The 20,310-nt window shown below is 44.1% G+C and overlaps 1 protein-coding gene across 3 annotated transcripts in view; it reads left to right on the top strand.

The window, feature by feature from the left end:
* Window positions 1–20,039, top strand: part of C6H1orf87 (chromosome 6 C1orf87 homolog) — a 47,707-nt gene extending 27,668 nt beyond the window's left edge. For all 3 annotated transcript variants that reach the window (XM_030206417.1, XM_030206416.1, XM_030206418.1), the window contains exons 7-12: window positions 1,456–1,597; window positions 4,539–4,636; window positions 5,737–5,807; window positions 12,922–13,001; window positions 15,168–15,357; window positions 19,229–20,039. In XM_030206417.1, coding sequence (XP_030062277.1) covers window positions 1,456–1,597; window positions 4,539–4,636; window positions 5,737–5,807; window positions 12,922–13,001; window positions 15,168–15,357; window positions 19,229–19,389 — 742 coding nt within the window. In that variant the 3' untranslated portion in view covers window positions 19,390–20,039. The remainder of the gene's footprint in view (window positions 1–1,455; window positions 1,598–4,538; window positions 4,637–5,736; window positions 5,808–12,921; window positions 13,002–15,167; window positions 15,358–19,228) is intronic.
* The last annotated feature ends 271 nt before the right edge of the window (window positions 20,040–20,310 follow it).

Genomic DNA, 20,310 nt, shown 5'->3' with positions numbered 1-20,310 from the left:
ATATTTTGTGCATATACTTTGATCCAAACTTCCATGTTCAAACTTACAGCAAAACCTGAAGCCACGGGTACCGCAACAGTGAAAAATTTCCACCGCGCTGCAGTTAAAAGGAGGGTCCCAGTGCCCTATCGCAGGTCTCCATCGGAATCTATCAGAGTTGGGGAGGAGGGATAGCAGCACTGTAGTCTTCAAAAACCCTAACGCCAGCTCCTGAGTTAACAGTGCTGTTTTCTGAGCATGGGGTGGAATAGGAAAGGACTTCAGGTCAATCTCATTTAAATTCTATTTGCAGTATCGTTGTTCCTCATGCTAGAGCCCTCTGAGCATTCTGTGCAGGTAAATGTGGGTGCTAGTCTGGCATTAATGGCCTCTAGTACCCGCGTTTACCTTTGAACATCGGGGCCTTTGTGCACAATTTATAGAATTCCTAAAGGGGCAGTTACGCACATAACAGTTAATTACTGCCAATTAATTGATACAATTGATACACACCTACCTCACTCGACCACAATATAACCTTGTATTTGTTATCAACCGACTGGCGAACGCCTTACGGTACTATGTAAGCCACATTGAGCCTGCAAATAGGTGGGAAAATGTGGGGTACAAATGTAACAAATATCAATTAAAGGCAATAATTGGTCATTAATGCCAATTAGCAGCTCATTAGCTAATTAGGTTATTCATGACATGTAACTGACCCCTATTCCATAAAATGCATCAGTGGCTTAGCCACAGGTGGGCCTGGGTGGGCCAGGGCCCACCAACTTAGAGCTTAGGCCCACCCAACAGTAGCACACATTTGGTGGTAGCTGGTGGGGATCCCAAGCTCAGCCAGCTGAAGACTTCCCCTTGATGGTAACGAAAGCAGTACTCTCCATGATACCGGCACCTGCTCATGCTCTGTTTTCTGCACATGCCTACTGCAGACTGAAAAGGTGGAAAGAAGAGTTTTCCCACCTGCTGAGATTTTTTTTTTTTTTTTTTGGGGGGGGGGGGGGGAGAACACTTGGTGCCCACCCACTTCTTGCCTAGGCCCACCCAAAATCTGTAGTCTGGCTACGCCCCTGAACTGCATATGCAACTTTGTGCGCTTTTACTGTACAACGCCTTGAGTGAATTCCTTCAAAAAGGCAGTAAATAAATCCTAATAAATAAATAGTCGAAAAGTTAGGTCGACAGTTTGATAGAAGCAGGAGTGTGACTTTATGTGTATAAAATATAGAGTAATGCCTAGCTGTTCCATGCGTAAATGCCAGTATATTCTAGAACTTATGAACGCAATCGACACCTAACTTCAGGTGCTTAGTTATAGAGTGAGGGGGAACATGTGTACTTCTTAAATCGCAGTATATCCTTTTCTATATCCAAAACTATTTAGAATAAGTGGACTTGGTTTTACGCTGTGTACTAAGCGTCATATTTATAACCTGTTTCTTGTGACCGTTTTTCTAGCTTTTCGACTACAGAGGAGGAAATATCCTGGATTTTGAAGGAAGTTCTCAGCGAGCAAGAGGGGCTTCTGAACATAGAAAAAATCAAAGAGTCTTTCCAGACTAAAGATAGATCCTCCTCTGGTCTCCTCCCACGTGGCGAGGTAAATATGCCTGAGGTCAGAGAGTAACAAGTTGAGGGATGACGGACCCTTCAGCGGTCCTTATTCACAAAGCAAATTTCCCATTCTGTGCCAAAGGGCAAAACGCTTCTTTATTGAATAAGGTACACGTCCACTTACTTCAACAGCCATTTTACCTACTTATCTGTGAATTGATATTTGCTACCAAAAAGGGTAAATTTATAAAGAATTTTCCCCATGGAAAGAATGTTTTGCACATGCGTCAAAAGTAAATGCTCACCAGCACAGCCTCTGTTATCTCACAATGTGTCCTTGTGTGTGTGTGTAGAGGGGGGTGGATTCTATAAATTAAGTGCTAACTTTTATACACCAGTTCTTTGCATTAATGGTTAGAATAATGGCATATGAACGTTATGTAATGGCTAAAAGTGTACCTAAGCACTATTCCATACCTCTATGTAGCTCTGATAGTGCACAGTTTGCAGACAGGCATATGGGCACACATTTACATGAACACTATAAATTACACATATATCTCTGGAACATACAGTGGGGGAAATAAGTATTTGATCCCTTGCTGATTTTGTAAGTTTGCCCACTGACAAAGACATGAGCAGCCCATAATTGAAGGGTAGGTTATTGGTAACAGTGAGAGATAGCACATCACAAATTAAATCCGGAAAATCACATTGTGGAAAGTATATGAATTTATTTGCATTCTGCAGAGGGAAATAAGTATTTGATCCCCCACCAACCAGTAAGAGATCTGGCCCCTACAGACCAGGTAGATGCTCCAAATCAACTCGTTACCTGCATGACAGACAGCTGTCGGCAATGGTCACCTGTATGAAAGACACCTGTCCACAGACTCAGTGAATCAGTCAGACTCTAACCTCTACAAAATGGCCAAGAGCAAGGAGCTGTCTAAGGATGTCAGGGACAAGATCATACACCTGCACAAGGCTGGAATGGGCTACAAAACCATCAGTAAGATGCTGGGCGAGAAGGAGACAACTGTTGGTGCCATAGTAAGAAAATGGAAGAAGTACAAAATGACTGTCAATCGACAAAGATCTGGGGCTCCACGCAAAATCTCACCTCGTGGGGTATCCTTGATCATGAGGAAGGTTAGAAATCAGCCTACAACTACAAGGGGGGAACTTGTCAATGATCTCAAGGCAGCTGGGACCACTGTCACCACGAAAACCATTGGTAACACATTACGACATAACGGATTGCAATCCTGCAGTGCCCGCAAGGTCCCCCTGCTCCGGAAGGCACATGTGATGGCCCGTCTGAAGTTTGCCAGTGAACACCTGGATGATGCCGAGAGTGATTGGGAGAAGGTGCTGTGGTCAGATGAGACAAAAATTGAGCTCTTTGGCATGAACTCAACTCGCCGTGTTTGGAGGAAGAGAAATGCTGCCTATGACCCAAAGAACACCGTCCCCACTGTCAAGCATGGAGGTGGAAATGTTATGTTTTGGGGGTGTTTCTCTGCTAAGGGCACAGGACTACTTCACCGCATCAATGGGAGAATTGATGGGGCCATGTACCGTACAATTCTGAGTGACAACCTCCTTCCCTCCGCCAGGGCCTTAAAAATGGGTCGTGGCTGGGTCTTCCAGCACGACAATGACCCAAAACATACAGCCAAGGCAACAAAGGAGTGGCTCAGGAAGAAGCACATTAGGGTCATGGAGTGGCCTAGCCAGTCACCAGACCTTAATCCCATTGAAAACTTATGGAGGGAGCTGAAGCTGCGAGTTGCCAAGCGACAGCCCAGAACTCTTAATGATTTAGAGATGATCTGCAAAGAGGAGTGGACCAAAATTCCTCCTGACATGTGTGCAAACCTCATCATCAACTACAGAAGACGTCTGACCGCTGTGCTTGCCAACAAGGGTTTTGCCACCAAGTATTAGGTCTTGTTTGCCAGAGGGATTAAATACTTATTTCCCTCTGCAGAATGCAAATAAATTCATATACTTTCCACAATGTGATTTTCCGGATTTAATTTGTGATGTGCTATCTCTCACTGTTACCAATAACCTACCCTTCAATTATGGGCTGCTCATGTCTTTGTCAGTGGGCAAACTTACAAAATCAGCAAGGGATCAAATACTTATTTCCCCCACTGTAGGTGAGGAAAAGGGGAATCCAAGGAAGACGTTTCTTAAAAGTCCATGATATTTGTTAAAATTCAACACATACACAGTTCAATTGGAGGCATGACTCAACATGGGCCGTGTTTCGGCAATACTGCCTGTGTCAGGAGTCCAATCCTCTATGAACTTAATTCTTCTAGTTTGAGACAAGCCGAAGGATTTAATGGGAAGGGGAAAGGGAAATGGGACTTGATATACCGCCTTTCTGAGGTTTTTGCAACTACATTCAAAGCAGTTTACATATGGTCAGGTACTTATTTTGTACCAGGGGCAATGGAGGGTTAAGTGACTTGCCCAGAGTCACAAGGAGCTGCAGTGGGAATCGAACTCAGTTCCCCAGGATCAAAGTCCACTGCACTAACCACTAGGCTACTCCAATGCATGTAAAACACTGATAACTGACCATCAAATCAGCAATATCTTCTACAATCGTAGTTCGAGATGCAAGATTGCTACTTTGATGGTCAAATTGTTGTTGTCAAATTATTCTTTCTCCATGAGGCTGAATAGTGACCTCATAGTCTTTTGATCAGTTGTTTTTGGATCTTTAGTATACCTGTCCAAAGGATCCTTACAGTGTCTTACATGAGATTGGAAGTTGGGTTCAAGAGGTCCCTGCCCCAGAGAGCTTACAGTCTGAATGGGAACCTGAGGCCTATAAAGTCATTTGCCCAAGGTGACAATGAGTTGCAGTGTGGGAATGAGGGTCTGAATCCTGGTTCCCAGGCCATCACAACACCAGACCACTCCTTTCCTTTCTCATTGAGTACATTTGACATTTCTTTTCTTACTAGGTAGAAACTGTGTGTCTGAAGCATGGGCTGCTTGTTCCTCATTCCCTGTTCGAAGCTGTACTTAACAGCAACAATCTAAATGAAAATGGGAAAATTCGGTAAGTTTACATTTTGCTCACAAACTCCAATGTATTAACCCGCAGAATTTCCCACAGGTTATCTGCCTCATTTTTATGTGTTTGTCACCCTTTCAAGCAAACATGACCTCCTGAAGCTGCAGGAAAAAAACAAACAACCCCTACATCTCCTGAGTTACTTTGTGAATATTTCTAGATATCAGTTTTCACTGTTTTCTGAATTCATGTGCTGCTTTGCATGATATATTGCTACAGCTTGTTAATTCAGAATTTTAGATCAAGTGTACATATATAACATCATACCTTATGCTATGAGTTTATCTTGTTGGGAAGACTGGATGGACTGTACAGGTCTTTATCCACTGTCATCTACTATGTTACAATGTTTTAGTAAAAGTTTTTGCATGTCGCTGACTACATGGTAAAATTTACTACTTATTAAGAGACCATGTTGCTTTTTGGCAAGCAGGTCCTTTGTGCAAAAAAGGTTGAAATGCCAATGTGCCTTCAGATTTTAATTTGCATAGAGCTCAGACTGATCAAATTTACAATCTACAGTTTATACTTTATGTAAAATTTGATATACCACTATTAGACAATACCGACATAGCAGTTTACACATCATACAATATAAAAGAGAGTTTTAAGAGGTAACATACAATCATTTTTGGCTAAAGATTTTCAAAAAGAATATTTTACCACAGGGCTCATTAAAGATCCAATTGAGTATCATTTATACTATCGTTTAAGTCAATTCATGGGACATAGATATTGAATTTATAAGCTATATTGGGGGTCTGCTTTTGGATATAGACCTATTTGGACCCTTTTGCAGATTAATTTCAAATATACTATGGCCATATTCTGACATGCATTAAATTACAATTTAAACCTACATAGAATTTCATCCATATAAATCTTCCTTCACCACCCAATATAATCAATCCATTGATTGTGTATCATTAAAGACCTGATTGATGTCCCAGGGTTGGTGCACGTCTCTTGCACAGAGATGTAAGGACTGGGAAGGTCAGGGTCAGCCAGGGACATGTCTGGGACTAATGCAATTTTGTTCTGGGCTGTCTGCATTGTGCTTCACTGTGAAACATCTTCTTGTACAGGTGGCAGAAGTTCACTGAGCTGCTGAACAGAGCTCAAGCCGATGCAAAGTCACTTCTGCTTATTCCAGCACGTAAGTCAACCAGTTCTGTTACTAAAGAAATAACAAAGAGACAAGCAGACATCATTCCCCTCCCTCCCCCTCATTTTTCCCTTTTTGTCACTTCCGCTGAGACTGAACTGGGCCTGGGGCAAGGTCGCTACAGCCGCCCCCCACAATCATCTGCTGCCGCCCCCCCCCCAATCGCTACTCCCCCCACCCCCCACCCCCGATCGCTGCCACTGCCGCAACAGGATTGAAATACCATGGCTGGTGTTACTGCAGGTTCACCAATACTGGGTTATGCTAGTGTTCCATAAGAGAATCTGGGGGCCTATATGCCATTATAGACTAGGTTCCTGCCTAGGACATCAGGGCACCTAAATGGAGGTATTTACTTGTAGAATTGCCCATTTAGGTGTGAATTCTATATATGATGCCAAAAACATTGGCACCAAAAAAAGTGGTATTCTATAAACAGTGCTTAAAGTTAGGCACGGTTAGAACATAAGAATAGCCAAAAAAAAAAGAACATAAGAATAGCCATACTGGGTCAGCCCAATGGTCCATCCAGCCCAGTATCCTGCTTTCAACAGTGGCCAATCCAGGTCAAAAATACCTGGCAGAAACCCAATTAGCCAAAAGCGCAGTCTGGCACTGGCAGCCTGTACTGCTATGTATTTACAACCTGTCTCACTGACACAGACTACTCAATAATTACCATGGATTCTTTTGGATTCGTATTAGATAAATGAAACCTTTATTAGAGGTGCTAAATTCTACATTGATTAAGGTATATGCCATGATTAGCTATATAAACACAATGATTAGCTATATATAAACAATCGTTACATCACTAGTATCTACATCTAAGCAATGCTAAGAGTTCTTAGACCAGGAAAAGAAGCAATAATACACTATACATACAATATCACTGGTCCTTACATCATCCAGGCTCTTAACATCAGCTGGGGGGGGGGCCCGTTACAGCAAAAGCCAGGAGCATTTTAGACCAGGAACAGATCCTCTGCGCAGTACGTACGTTACTCACAGATGAGCTCCCGATTTCACTGAAAGAAACGTCCCTTTTTTTAGGCTCAAAACTCATGTTCAGAGCTGAGGAAAATTACAGAATGCTTCTCTGTCTAGGTAAATAAGCCGTACTGTGGGAACGTGGTCACATGCTCTCCAACTCCAGGTGGCCAGGCTGGACCTGGAAAGCAAGCATCATCCTCCCCTTCACATACCAAATTAATTAGAGCTGTGTCTTATCTTCTGCATTCCAACTTATTTTCACACAATCAATGTTAAACAATCATTTTTTAAACAGAATTACTTCTAATTAACAATACAGACCCCGAGTTCACTGGTCAGTCAAGACAGAGCTGAAAAACAATCTTTAAAATTCACTTGTATTACACAGCCGTAAAACTAACACGGGTGTGGTCAGCTGAGAGATGTGCACCGTGGGGGGCATGACCCAGATTTTGACAGAGCCCTTCATAGATACATGCGTCTACTTGTGCTAACCTTAGACGAAGGTGTCTGACTGAAACGCCATCAGTTTGACAGTGTGGCTTACCACTTGCTCTTCCAGGACTACCACTGGGCCAACGCAACCGCCGGCGGTAGTCCCGCCCCGAGCGCGTGTCATTTCCTGGGGAAAACGGAAACACTGGAAATGGCTTGTGTGACGATCACCTTGTAATGTGAGCAAGTGCAAGGTGATGCATGTGGGAAAAAAGAACCCGAATTATAGCTAAGTCATGCAAGGTTCCATGTTAGGAGTTACGGACCAAGAAAGGGATCTGGGTGTCAACGTCGATAATACACTGAAACCTTCTGCTCAGTGTGCTGCTGCGGCTAAGAAAGCGAATAGAATGTTAGGTATTATTAGGAAAGGTATGGAAAAGAGGTGTGAGGATGTTATAATGCCCTTGTATCGCTCCATGGTGCGACCGCACCTTGAGTATTGTGTTCAATTCTGGTCTCCGCATCTCAAGAAAGATATAGTAGAATTGGAAAAGGTGCAGCGAAGGGTGCCTAAAATGATAGCGGGGATGGGACGACTTCCCTACGAAGAAAGACTAAGGAGGCTAGGGTTTTTTAGCTTGGAGAAGAGACGGCTGAGGGGAAACATGATAGAGGTATATAAAAAAATGAGTGGAGTGGAACGGGTGGATGTGAAGCGTCTGTTCATGCTTTCCAAAAATACTAGGACTAGGGGGCATGCGATGAAACTACAGTGTAGTAAATTTAAAACAAATCGGAGAAAATGTTTCTTCACCCAACGCATAATTAAACTCTGGAATTCATTGCTGGAAAACGTGGTGAAGGCAGTTAACTTAGCAGAGTTTAAAAAGGGGTTAGACGGTTTCCTAAAGGCCAAGTCCATAAACCACTACTAAATGGACTTGGGAAAAATCCACAATTCCAAGAATAACACGTATAGAATGTTTGTACGTTTGGGAAGCTTGCCAGATGCCCTTGGCCTGGATTGGCTGCTGTCGTGGACAGGATGCTGGGCTCGATGGACCTTTGGTCTTTTCCCAGTGTGGCATTACTTATGTACTTATGATAACCCGGCGGTAATCAGGCATCGTTGCTTGCTTCCCGGTTACTGCCTGGTTAGTGCAGGAGCTTTTATCATCACCTCAATGGGTGGTGGTAAGGGCTCCCCACCACATGGCCACGCGGTAAGAGTTATCTCACCACGTGGCCATTTTTTGGGGAGGGCTTTTACTGGCTGCATCAAAAAGGGCCCTGGTATGTGGGAAAAATGCCACTATCGCAGGGCCCTTTTTCCCACAGCTTAGTAAAAGGGCCCCTTAGTGACTCCAACTTGAACTCGGGCATCAAAATCATGGCCCTGCTAGCACACCTTAGACTTTTGGAACAGGTTCAGGCACTAAAGTCTGGGTTTGAACCTTTAGCCATCTGGTTGCATTTAAAGCAGCTGTCTAGTAAGCCACAAGCATCTTTTACTCTGCTGAATATTCATCGATGCTCTCGCTGAAAATGTCAACTGCAATCTGTCCTGCTATGCATAAATTCCACTGCAATCTCACTTGGGTTCATATTAAACAAGACAGAAATCAAGAAGAAATCATTCCAGACCTGAGGCTTATTGAAATACGTTATCTTCCTCCTAGAATTAGAGGTATTTTGAATATGTAGTGATAAGATCAAGAGGTGCTATCCTACCCACTGTGTAAACTGTGTTAGATTAAAGTGCTGTGTTTGGCTCTTAACAGTGGTCACAGAGAGTAAAAGCCAAGTCTAAGGTTCTAGAAATGTATGAAAGACGGAAAGCAGGGCGTATCAGTTTACTTGTGCCCAGGCCATATAATTTGCTGTACCATCTGCAAGGGAACACAAAAAGGGGCCCCAAGAACAATGATGTAAGCAAAAACAAAGTTCTGGGACTTTGATCAAAACAAGACTAAATGACTGGTATACAAAAGGTTATTTTTGTTCTTTTTGCCATAGACACAGAATAGGACCTTAGTAGATGACGGCAGATAAAGATCTGAACCATCCACCCAGACTGCTCAAAAGTCACACTCATTATCAATTCATGATTAAGCCAATATTGAATGTCGTATAAAAATACTTGATCCTGGTCTTTCTTTGCTATTTCTGGGACCCGAACCATAGAAGTCCACTCAACACTATCCTCGTGTTCCAGCTACTAGAGTTGCCTTCAAAGCACTCTCCAGCCCATCCTTAAATTATCGAAGCACCACTCAACCCATCAACACACAAGCAGTCATAATCATTTACGTCTTGTTTTATACCATACATTTTCTAATTAGGGATCATCTATGTTTATCCCATGCCTTTTGTGTGTGTGTCATCATTTATTCTGGAGAAGCAATTTAGTGGTGCATTCGACCCTGCTTCTGAAACTGATGCCCCAAGTGACTTTAGACAAATGATTTCTTGAGGCAATGAAAGGTTAAATAACTTAAAACCTGTGTTAAAGCAAGTGATGTGCTTAGTTAATAAAGAGGCAATGGGATAATGGGATGTGCAGGGCCGCCGAGAGAGACTGAACCGGGCCTGGGGCAGGGCTGCTGCTGCCCCCCTCCAAATGTTGTCCGCTTCCATCCCCCTCCGATCACTGCCGCCTCCCCCCCCCCCCCCCCCCGATCACTGCCACAACAGAATTGAAGATTGAAATAACTTGGCTGGCGGGGATCCCAAGGCCCCACCAGCAGAAGACATCTTGTTCCTCCAGTGCTGACTGCCTGCCCCTGCAGCTGTTTTTCCTCTCAGAGCATGCTCCGTTTCAAAACGGAGCATGCGCGCTTGAGAGGAAAAGCAGCCACTCAGCAATGGGCAGAAGAGAAGCACTGGAGGAAGATCCGGTCCTCCGCAGCCTCCAAGGGGGGGGGGGGCCGGTACCAGAGTTTTCTGTCCCCTGCTGCTGTCGGGACGCGATCGCTCGGGTCCCGTCAGGAGCAGGAGAGACCCCGGCACCAGACCCCCCCCCCCTTGGAGGCCCAGGCCTGAGGAATTTTGCCCCCCCCCCCCCCACACACACTTTTCAGCGGCCCTGGGGACGTGCATTCAATTACATAAATATGTTAATACAGGTTAATAAGCGAGGCCCTTAGACTGTAAACTCTGTTTGAAACAGGGACTTTCCCGTGAAACCTGACTTTTTAAGGGCAGTTCTGTAATCTAGGCACTCACATTCACACACCCTTTGGGTTCCTAAATATATACCAACCGGTGTCCACGAAGCTGCCGCAAGAAGTCGTGGCAGCCATTTTGTGAAGGCAGCCACTAGGGGCAGGAGCAAGTGAGCTGCACTCCTGCCCCCATCAACTACCAGGGAGCTTAGATAGGCCCGGGGAGGGGGGTGTCCTTTCCTGACTGGTATGTGTGGGGGGAGGGTGAGGATGAGAGGATGCAGGGGTTGGGGTGGGAGGGGAGGCTTAAAGACCTCGTCAACGGGATAGAAGGGGGGATCAGAGGAAAATGCAACTTTTTTAATGCAGGTTCCAGACAGCATTCAGTGCTGGGACCCACATAGCTAACCGGCCTATTTAGGACAGCTTTTGAGCTGTGCTACCTTGACCAGGTTAGCTATGCGGATCCCGGCACTGACTCATCCCAATGCCACCCCCTGTATCGTCCCTGGCCTGCCCACCTTTAACATGGGTAGCACCAAGGTTCTGATCTGGAGAATGTGTTTTAGGTGATACAATGATGCGGGTGCAAGAAAAGCATTTGGGGAGGGGGAGAGGAAAGGGCAGAGTGCTGCGTATGCCTTGTAGCGCTAAAGAAATGATAAATAGTAGTAGTAGTAGAATAGGTTTTAGAGACCAATTTCAGCATCAGGTTTATTTTTATCTCCATTTAACAAGTTGATCAGAAGTTTGGGTAACTCTATGGCAAAAACATCTATGGGGAAAGACAGACTGAAAGTAAAAACATTTCAAGACACAGTATATTTTGTGCTGACATTTTACATAGTATACTATCGGGATCATTTTCAAAAGAGAAGGACGCCCATCTTTCAACACAAATCGGAAGATGGACGTTCTTCTCCCAGGGTCATCCAAACCTGTATAATCAAAAGCCGATTTTGGATGTCCCCAACTGCTTTCCATCGCAGGGACGGCCAAAGTTCAAGGGGGCGCATTGGAGGCATAGCGAAGCCGGGACTTGGGCGTGCCTAACACTTGGACGTCCTCAACCCATATTCGAAAGAAACAAGGACGTCCCTGATGAACACATGGACGACTTTACCTGGTCATGTTTTTCTTACGACCAAGGCACAAAAAGATGCCCGAAATGACCAGATGACCACCAAAGAGAATCGGGGATGACCTCCCCTTACTCCCCCTGTGGTCACCAACCCCCTCCCACCCTCAAAAAACATCTTTAAAAATACTGATTGCCAGCCTCAGATGTCAAACTCAGCTCCATGACAGCAGTATGCAAGTCCCTGGAGCAGTTTTAGTGGGTACTGCAGTGCACCAGGCAGACGGACCCAGGAACATACCCTCCCCCCCCCCCCACCTGTTGTTTGTGGAGGAAACAGCGAGCCCTCCAAAATCCACTTTACCCATATCTAGGTGCCCCCCTTCACCCGTAAGGGCTATGGTAGTGGTGTATAGTAGTGGGTTTTGGGGGGCTCAGCACACAAGGTAAAGGAGCTATGTACCTGGGAGCAATTTATGAAGTCTACTGCAGTGCCCCTTAGGGTGCCCAGCTGGTGTCCTGGCATGTCAGGGGGACCAGTGCACTACAAGTGCTGGCTCCTCCCATGACCAAATGGCTTGCATTTGGTCGTTTCTGAGATGGACGTCCTTAGTTTCCATTATCGCCAAAAATCAGAAATGACCAAGTCTAGGGATGACCAAATTTAAGGATTTGGACATCCCTGACGGTATTTTCAAAACAAAAGATGGACGTCCATCTTGTTTCGAAAATACAGGTTTCCCCACCCCTGGGTCGGAACATTTTGCAAGGACGTCCATATGAAAACATGGATGTCCCTTTCGAAAATGCCCCTCCAAGCCATACTTTGTATTGTTATTTGAATATTTTTACTTCTGTAATTGTCTATTGCTTGTTTGATTTATTCTTACCAGGGGTGGAATGAGAGTGGTCTGGGCCCCCGGGCATTGAAGGTGGTCTGGGCCCACCGCCTGGTCACTGCTGCCCCTCCTAGAACCCTGATGCCTCGGTCTTACCTGAAGGGCCCTGGTGGTCTAGTGGTCTCTGCGGGGGGGGGGGGGAGCATGTTCTTTCTTGTCCGCTGCGCTGCCGCTATACCCCCTCCAGCCAGCACCACTGTTTTCAAAATGGTGGCCGACACTTCCTGCAGTAGTCTCACGGGTCTTGACAGTCTCACGAGACTTCCGCAGGGAGTCTCGGCCACCATTTCTAAAATACGGTGGTGCCGGGCAGAGGGAATAGTGGCAGCACAATGGGCAGGAAAGAACATGTTCCCCCTGCAGTTACTACAAGATCACCAGCGGTGCACCTTTAAAAGTAGGGCCGGGGAGGGTTGTAGAGTGCTGCCCGGTTCCCCGAATGGTCAGTCCGCACCTTGATTCTTACTGTACACTGCCTTGAGTGAATTCTTTCAAAAAGGTGGTAAATAAATTCTAATAAATTTTACTTTAAGGGAAAGCGAAAAGGAAATCATATTCTGCGGGGGACCTCTACAATGATCCTGGGGTTTTCCGAAGCCAGCATGCTCACCTGGTATGTACAGTTGATGGTTTATAGTTTATCTACACTTCTTATACCGCTCAAACTGACATGATGTAACGGGATGGGATTTGATATACCACCTTTCTATGGTTACAATCAAAGTAGTTTATATATTACTAGCAGTTAAGCCCGTTAAAATGGGCGAGATTTCCAGCTACCCTCCTCACTGCTGCTCCCTCCCCCCTCTGTGCCGGGCCCCCTGCACTGACCTCACAGCACCTCTCACCTCCGTGTGAAAGCGCTACAGGCTACAGGCAGCAGCAGATCTTCCACATGGAGGTGAGAGGCGGTCAGGTCAGTGCAGGGGGCCCGATGCAGAGGGGGGCGGGAGGGTGGAGGTTGGTGCACACGATGTTCGTTTCCAGGTTCCAGCGGCAGAGTCTGACTCCGTTTCCCTCTCTGTTCCGCCCTGTGACGTCATCACGTCTTGACGCGAGGGCGGGACAGAGAGGGAAGTCTCTACTGCGCATTTGCAGGTGAGTCGGTCACTTGCCATTTATATGTTTGATAGACAGACATGTCACACCCCCTCTGGGAACATACGATCTAGATGTACTAGTGTTTTGGCCCCTTTTTTTCCCTTTGTTCAATTATACACTTTTAGTTTTTCTGAGAGAAAAGTGTCTATCTGCCTTTGTGTCATTTTTTGGATGTTTTTCTCTTTTTAAAATGAGACCCTCTGTATACAAAGAAGGGGCTGTGAGGTAAGGAGGGAGCACATGTACCAGAATTTGAGGGGATGTGGGGGGGGGGGGGGATGCCAGAGCTTGGGAGGATATCAGGAGGTGAGAGGGTAGGTAGAGGATGTTGTTGGGATATCCCATATTCTCTTCCACCCTCTCCATGGCACCCTGGCCACATGATCCATCCCTCAGCCCCTCCATTTTCCCCCATCCCTTCTACACTCTCCTACTTGCACCAGTCATCTTTCTTCCCACATAAATGTCCCCATTCCCTATTTGTTCATGCTCCTATTTCCAATCCAACACTCATTCGCGCCCCCCAATTCTCATTTCTACTCCCAATCCCTCGCCTTCATGCATGCTCCCTTGCCCCCCATTAATCACACACACACCCATACCTTTTTTTCTCTGTATCTATGCACTTGGCAGCCAGAGGGATACTTCAAAATTGACTCCCTAGGTTCTTCATTCAGCAGCATGGCAAAGGCTTTCCCTGGGGTCGTCAGCTGGCAGGTAATAGTGACTTTCTATCGACAGCAAAGACTCCTTGGGAGGTCTTCAACTGGCGAGTAACTTTCTTTCCAAGCTGCTGCAGCATCAGCCATGTCCCTCCTTTGATGGCGAGAAGTCTGATCCCACCAAATGGCTCCAGCGTTTAAGGACTCTTCCTGAACCATATGTGGGTGGGGGGAAGGAGTCCCTGTACCAGAGTGGAGGAAGAATGGGTATTCCAAAATGCTTCTCTAGTATAGCACATGCAGCCTGGAGGAAAACAATGCCTAGAGCTCCAAACACCTGGGTAAAACAGAACCCCCGAGTCCACTTGCTTTAGGACTATACCATCTCTGCTGGAGGAAGCTCTCCACTCCTGCCTGTAGTAACCCAACATCTTAAGTCCAGCTCTGGATGCAGTTCCCAGAAGAACTCAGCAGATGGCAGCATAAAACACACAGTGAAAACAGAATAGCACATTAATTCTGAGTTATGACAGGACAGTAAGAGAGGAAAATGAAGAAGTAGATGACAGCTGAAAGCTGTGAGGAAAACTACAGAAGAGTGAGAAGATATGCCAGTAAAAGGAAGAGAAATGGAAGATAAGACAACAATGAAGAGAATGAAGGAGGAAGGGGAAGAGAGACAGAGGTCCCTGGTGATGGCAGTGGTAGTAAAAAGCAACACATCTGTGAATCATTTTATTTTACTCTAACCACACCACTTTTGCTTGACAACTCATGTGCTAATGGCAGTTCTACACCCAGGCTTCCCCGGTTCTGAGCCCACGGCTCTAACTACTCCCAGCTCTTTAGCAAAAATCTGTTGCTCTACCTTGTTCAGTGAAATAAGCAACCAAGACGACATTTTTTCCCAACAAAATAATTCACATATTTTCATTTAGTATAAAATATGGAAAGACAGAACATTTCCTTTCATTAATTTAAGTAAATGCAGAGTGGTTGCTTTCATTAATTTGCAGAAGGAAACCAGCGAATCTGTTCCTGAAAACCCAGCAGCTGTGACCAAGACAACTGGAAGGAGACCAAGACCTGCAACGCAGGCTGCCTTCCAGGCCACTGACCACATTGACTCAGAGGAACAAGACACCTGGATAGACCGCTTCCAGAAAGTGGAAAAGGCATTTCAGCTCTGTGACACAAGAAACACTGGTAATGTCTACAATTTTACTGTTTCGACTGGGAATATCCTTCTCTTGGAATAAGGTCTGTCCAGAGAGCAGCATTCCTACTGGTTTTGTCCCAAGAGCTGTAATGCAAAATGTGTATACTGTTGACTTACTATGTTAAAATGCTCTACAATCTGTATATAGTACTATTAAATAGGGTGATAGACACCCTTTGGATGCAAAGATAACTTTACTACTACTAATCATTTGTATAGCACTACTAGATGTATGCAGGTACTTTCTCTGTCCCTAGAGGGCTCACAATGTAAGTTTTTTTTTTTGTACCTGGAGGTTAAGTGACTTGTCCAAGGTCACAAGGAGCTGTACTGGGAACTGAACCCAGGTTGCCAGGGTCAAAGCCTGGTGCACTACCACTACTACTATTTAGCATTTCTATAGCGCTACAAGGCGTACGCAGCGCTGCACAAACATAGAAGAAAGACAGTTCGTGCTCAAAGAGCTTACAATCTAATAGACAAAAAAGAAAAAAATAAAGTAACCATTAGGCCACTCCTCCCTGACTATACCTACACACCCACTTTTAAGACTGCTAAGTAGATCATATTAGGAAGATCCTCTAAAAAGAGGGTGCTTGTTTTTAACACATATTGGGGGGGGGGGGGGAATTCTATAAATGGTGCTAAAAAACTGGCACCAGAAAATGTCAGTGCACCCTTTATAGAATAGCGTTTATTGCCAATTCCCACGCCCAACTCTTAAGCGCCAGACTTACGCCTGCTGAAACCTGCTGTAAATCCCGGTGACCAAGTTGGGTGTGGAGACCCATTATTCTCGAACATTGCGCACAACTTTTTGGAATGTCCCTGCCACGCCTATGCTCCTCCCATGGCCATTCTTTTGGGTTGTGAGCTATGGGATTTAGGCGACCAGAATTACAGAATAACGCTCAGCCAGATGCACGTGCAAATCCTAATTGGTGCCAATTAACATCAATAATTGGTTGTTGGCATCCAATTATTGTAGGTTAACAGCTCATTAGTCAATTTGCATAAAACTTGGTACCATATATAGAATCCAGGGGATACTGTGCATTGTCACACTTCAGCTTAAGGAAGTGGGTTATTACTCTTTTATATTAAGAACCTGATTCTGCATGCATGGGAATAAATTTTAGTGAGTCTGCCTGTAAATATTGTAGCATATTCTGCAGGCAATTCTGCACGTAAAGCAGAATTTTAACGGAAATCAGGCTCTTGAAAATTGCCAGACATATTTGTCCATAAGCACACGCTTGGGGGTGGGAGATGGAGCTACTCCCAGGGTGGCATTGAGACTGCACTTACATCTTTTAAGCATAAGGCACATGATTTCTTTATACTGTCAAACACCAGTGGCTCAAAACAGTTCACAAAAGTTTTGCATTTGAACAATAAGAGAACCCATGCAAATAGCAGATGCATGGCTGTGCAAGTACTTTTCACCAAGACCATTTTGAAAAGAAATGTTTTAAAAAGTGCCAGTAGACTGTATACATATACACTTTGTGTAAATGTTCCCCCTCCCCCCCCCCCCCCCCCACAACATGCATAGAAAATAATAATCACGATGATTTCAATAATAAAGATTAGCATTCAGGATGATGTCAAAGGCTACAAGTAGCACCTCGCGTGTTAAAACACCAATTGTGTGTTCTTACTGGTGTTCTTTCTGATAATGTATGCTATTTGATTTTAGCCTGCCCCTACTGGTAAAATGCAGTTGGAGGACTCCCACTCAGCTTAGAGGGGTTACCTGCATGAAAAAATATATTCAAACTAATAATGAACTACTGTATTGCAAAATCATGAAAAACGGCTGATTAGTGAGTCAAAGTATATTTTCCAAAAATAAATCAATAAAGTATTTAGATTTAGTTATTAATCTATCTATATACACACATACAGTACAAAGTACACTTTGATGAGGTTTGCAGGAGGTTTTTTTGGAAATTAGCTAAATTTTGTGTGCTCTGTTCTATTTGGTGTATTTGCACGGGTGAAAACTAGCTTGTGCAATTCTATGTCATTGCCCACAAAATAAGAAACTTGTGTATATGATCTTCTTCTTTTGAAGGATTAAAACACAACATTTAACATCACCTCACTTTCCTTAACAGACCCAAAATAAAGATGTATCCTATGTATCAGTGACACCAATGGGAAAGGAATGTGTATTAGTCATAAATAATATTTATAACGTATCTCAATTAAGGCACAATGCTTGCTCGTCATGATAAAGGCACACAAGAGATTTTTTTTCACAACCAAAAACAGCTCATACAGTCAGTGCCAGAACTTGGGGTGGTAGTTTCTAGAATACTTAACTGGTGAAGTCGTGAGGCACTGGCATACATCAGCTTGGCCTCAGTTCTATGCCACCATCCTTGATCTGGCCCACAAGGCCCTGCATCTTAAAGGGTGTGGTTCAGATGGGATGCTCCCTCTCTTAGCTAAGCAATGGCTCATGATCCAGCTCCGAGTGTTGCATTAGAGAGGCCGACTCCGAGCCTGCATCGCAACGCTGATCCTCCACACAAATCAAGTATTAAGTGATGCCTTTGCTCCAAACCAGTCCCTCTCGCTTTCCATTTCCAAGACTGCAAGAGGAGAACAGGAATTCTTGAACACACTAACTCTTGTCACTTGGATTATTTGAAATCTGCACTGTTCAACAGTAGCACTTCACGCAGTTTTTATGATGGAAGAGTGCAGGTGCTGTCAGTACCATGTGTCAAAATGTGACACACATTGATGCTTTTAAGGAGCACAGGGGACTAGGAATGTGCAGGGCCAGGAAAAATTGGTCTGTTTTCATTTTTCCTGACTTTTGAATAGGGTTTTTTTTTTTTTCAGATTGCTCCCCACATTCACTGTTTATGCATGTAAATTTATTAGACACTAAGAGGCATATTTTCAAAGCACTTAGCCTTCCAAAGTTCTATAGAAACCTATGGAACTTTGGAAGGCTAAGTGCTTTGAAAATATGCCTCTTAAGGGGTCCTTTTACTAAGCCGCATAGGCGCCTACGCATACCCAACGCATGTCAATTTTGAGTTACTGCCCGGCTACCGCATGGCCCTTGCTGTAATTTCACTTTTGACGCACGTCCGCTATGCGCGCCAGAAAATAATTTTATTTTCCAGCGTGCGGGTATCAATCAGGCGGTAATAGGCATTCTACGCGCGTAGACCATTACCGCCTGGTTACCGTGTGAGACCTTACTGCTAGGTCAATGGCTGGCGGTAAGGCCTCAGACCCAAAATGGACGTGCGGCAATTTTCATTTTGCCGCACACCCATTTTTGGCAAAAATTTTAAAAAGGCATTTTTTACAGGTGCGCTGAAAAATGATTCTGCGTGGACCCAAACCACGTGTCTACGCTACCGCAGGCCATTTTTCAGCACGCCTGTGTAAAAGGGCCCCCTAAACAATACACATCCTACTGGGGACAATAATCACAATTACCCACAATGATTCACTGGTACTTTAACTTGTGGAGTTCATGCCAATCAATGATCAAAGCACAAGTCCACATTATACAAGTATGGTTGGCCAATAACCAAACTTCTTATTTCTATGGCTAAACTACTAATTTTACCCAAGGATAAGGTTTTTATTATTGCACCCCCTCCTACTACATTCAAGGGGAATTATGAGAAACAGGAGGAGGAGGTTGAAAGGAAAGGGGACAAGAAGTGTGATTTACATATGATATTCAGGTGAGCCAAGCCACCAGAAATGTAGGGTCAAGATACCGCTAGGTCAGTGTTACTAAATGAGAAGCTAAAAGTATGCTTAATTGACAGCAAGTTGAAAGGTTCAGATTAGTAAAGCCTGTCCTTTTGTTTAATGCAGGCATGGTGGAAAAGCAGAGAGCAAAGCGACTGATTCAGAACTACAACATGATCTTTAACCTACGACTGAGCCCTCTGAAAATCGACCAAGCGATTCATAATTTCCATTCTGGAGAAAACGTAATATGGCAGCCAGTTCTTCAGTACCTCAAGGAGCTATAAAGGAATACATGCATGTGATTAGGCAGCGAGATGCGATTATGCTCTGTATTACTGAATGTGTAAACCTCCCAAGGACTGGTTGTCTCACGTCTTGGGCTGTTTGCGTGGTACAAAAATAAATTAGCTAGAGAAAACCTGTTACCTAGAGTGTGCAGTGAATAGAATGGCACAGTACAGTAAAATTTCCTTTATGCATGAAGAGCTGCTAAAACCTATTGATTTGTACAGCTGCAAATAAATGAGGTTGTTAATCAAGCATGGTCTCACAATTCTACCCTAATTTGTTTTTAACTGGTTTCAAACAGTAACAAAACATAAAAAAAAAATCAACTTGTTACCCTCTCACCCCATGATTTGCAGGTTTCTGCCAAATACAAAGAGTCGGGGAGTTCTAAAGTACGTTAAAACTGGCATCATCTGGTCCACATTGACAGATACATTTCATCTCTCTGGTGCAATGATGTACAAATATGTGATACTTAAAGATCAATGTTTTCATGACACTTTAGAGGACAATGTTTACTTGTCAGTACTATGCTAACTTTAGCTTTAAAAGTAGGTTTCTCACATTGGAAATCCCTTAACCAAACAACCTCCCAAGAATGGTGGAATTTACTCTAATATATCAATATGAAATAATTATTATAAGAAAAAATGGTCTTTACTTGATTCATATCTAAAAAGTAAGCAATTTTCTAATTACTTCTCATATGCATAATATGTAATGCTTCATATAATGTTACATGTCCTTTTTTTTTCTTTTCATTACTTTGGTAATCCTGTACTCTCGAAGTTATGCTAAACTTCATTAATGCTGTTGATTGTATTATTGTTCTGTACAAAACATTTAATAAAAATACTAAGACTTAAAAAAATGTCATCAAGGGGGTAATTTGATAAGGAGGCTCCTAGTTTTAGGCA

Source organism: Microcaecilia unicolor, chromosome 6, assembly GCF_901765095.1.
Source record: "Microcaecilia unicolor chromosome 6, aMicUni1.1, whole genome shotgun sequence".
NCBI classification, from domain to species: Eukaryota; Metazoa; Chordata; class Amphibia; order Gymnophiona; family Siphonopidae; genus Microcaecilia; species Microcaecilia unicolor.
Note: the sequence above shows the minus strand (reverse complement) of the source record. Positions and strands in the feature narration are given on the sequence as shown.